Genomic DNA, 1932 nt, shown 5'->3' with positions numbered 1-1932 from the left:
CACCGCTACATACAAGAGCTGAGGTCCCTCTCAGCAAGGCACTAAACCTCCAATGGAGCCAGGGAAGCTGCCCGGTCACTATTAAGACTGCAGGTGCACTCTGACTCCTGTGAAACTGGATTTAAAACACTGCGGTGCAGAAAATTAAGTGTTCTGGAGATGAAGGGCTGCACGGCAAACCTTCCTGATTATAAATTAAGGTTAAACAATGTCTCACCTGCTTTCAGGCATTTTTGAGACAACACAGAAACAATGAAGGTGTTTTACTGCAGGCACAAGACCAAACTGGCCAGACTCAGTGTTGCTATGCAACCAAAGAAAGTAATGGATTACACATTTTACAATTACAGTAATGGGACTACAAATATCATAGCTGTGATCTGTGGAAATGAACACTGATACTGATTACCCACCATCTGATAATGAGCTATGCATTTCCTTGCAGCGCCAAAAGATGTACTGAGTGGTTAGTCAACATGTCCTCTGAGCTTTATATACTGTGACTCAGCAACAATGACTGTTGTTTTTTCTCCGCTTTCTGCTTTATCAGAGGCACAAGCAGCTCTCCAAAAAGATTTCCACTGAAAGAGCCTGGTTCAGTGTCACAATTTAAAAAAACGTGATACAAGATGACTGTACCGAGTAGTTGGGTGATGCATCTGGCTGCTGATGAAAGCTAAAAACAAATTTAATAGAGAAATGACCAGTTGTACACACATCAGCATAATGATATCTGCCAAAAATTGCAGAACTCACCTCTGGGGAAAATACATTTGATTTGTTCTTTGAGTTTTTAGTTTGGCTCATGTCCCATGCACCAACATGGAGGGGACGGGGCTTAAGACCTATACTGCAACCAGCCACCAGGGGGCAGGTCTGAAGTCATGAAACCAGACTGAGTCCAAGACAAGTCTAAGTTTGATGGTCTAATCTAATCACAAGTCAGTTTTCCCAAAGGTTTCGTTGTTTTCTACAACTGAAAAGTAAATAAGCATGTGAGTGAAATACTCCTGCAATACTACAATTGAGGAAGTGTGTGGATAAAACTACTCATCTAAAACGAGGATGCTTGGTTAGATGTCTTCTTGCTGCCGCCGTCACCTTCTATCATCAATAGCACACACAACCCTCACTGGAGACGCACCCTTCACAAACCAATTAATACACATATCCCAACATGACTGCAAAGAGATCAGTAGGCAACACACACACTCTGTTGTTAATGAATGGATCAATCAGTGAATGCACCCACGGATAAACACACACGTGCTTGTTGGTCACTGGCGGCGTGCCGACCGGCATTCAATTGACCTGCTTTAACACCTGTATGGTTCCCATGGCAACAGCAGTCTTGGCCACACATTCCCAAGCACCGTTTCCTGTCTCCCTCCTGTTCTTCCTCCTTTTCTTCTTCTTCTTCCTCCTCCATCGACCAGCTCTCGCTCTATATGCCTGCTCCTTCTCTCGTCTCTTGCTTCTCTTCCTCTAATTGCTTACCTCACCTCAGATTTCTCAGTCGCATTCTCTAAACCCTCCTCCTCCCCTCCATCCAATTAGGTCCCTTTCTACCTCCTCCTCTCTCTCTCTGTCTCTCTCTCTGCTGGCTGTGCTGAAAATGACATCATCGATCTGAAATATATGAATGAACATGCTTGGTGTGTGTGTTATGATCAAACGTGCCATTCAGTGAATGAAAATACAACAAAAATGGCACAGTAGAAGAAAGTGACAATGAGATAAAGAGTGGGATTGCATAGCAGCACAACAAATGCATAGCAACAGATGAGCTCAGAGAGCAAGGCATCGTATAAAAAACCTACCCGTTACTGTGTTTTTAGATGTTTTACTATTATAATATAGCAAAATTACAAATGTTGTTACATCCTTAATGTCTACAAAAGCATCACAGATTTTAAGTTCACACTTTAATCC

General features: G+C 42.8%; 1 protein-coding gene across 5 annotated transcripts in view; it reads right to left on the bottom strand.

Annotated features, from left to right (window-relative positions):
- nhsl2 (NHS-like 2) overlaps window positions 1–1932 on the bottom strand; it is a 92710-nt gene that overhangs the window by 51709 nt on the left and 39069 nt on the right. The window contains exon 1 of one of the 5 annotated variants that reach the window (XM_020623717.1): window positions 1312–1372. The exons of the other annotated variants lie outside the window; for them this stretch is intronic. Coding sequence (XP_020479373.1) covers window positions 1312–1363 — 52 coding nt within the window. The 5' untranslated portion in view covers window positions 1364–1372. Of the gene's footprint in view, window positions 1–1311; window positions 1373–1932 lie in introns of those variants that run through there. 5 annotated transcript variants of the gene reach the window in all.

This window comes from Monopterus albus, unplaced genomic scaffold (genome assembly GCF_001952655.1).
Source record: "Monopterus albus unplaced genomic scaffold, M_albus_1.0 scaffold308.1, whole genome shotgun sequence".
In the NCBI taxonomy this organism is placed as follows: domain Eukaryota; kingdom Metazoa; phylum Chordata; class Actinopteri; order Synbranchiformes; family Synbranchidae; genus Monopterus; species Monopterus albus.
Note: the sequence above shows the minus strand (reverse complement) of the source record. Positions and strands in the feature narration are given on the sequence as shown.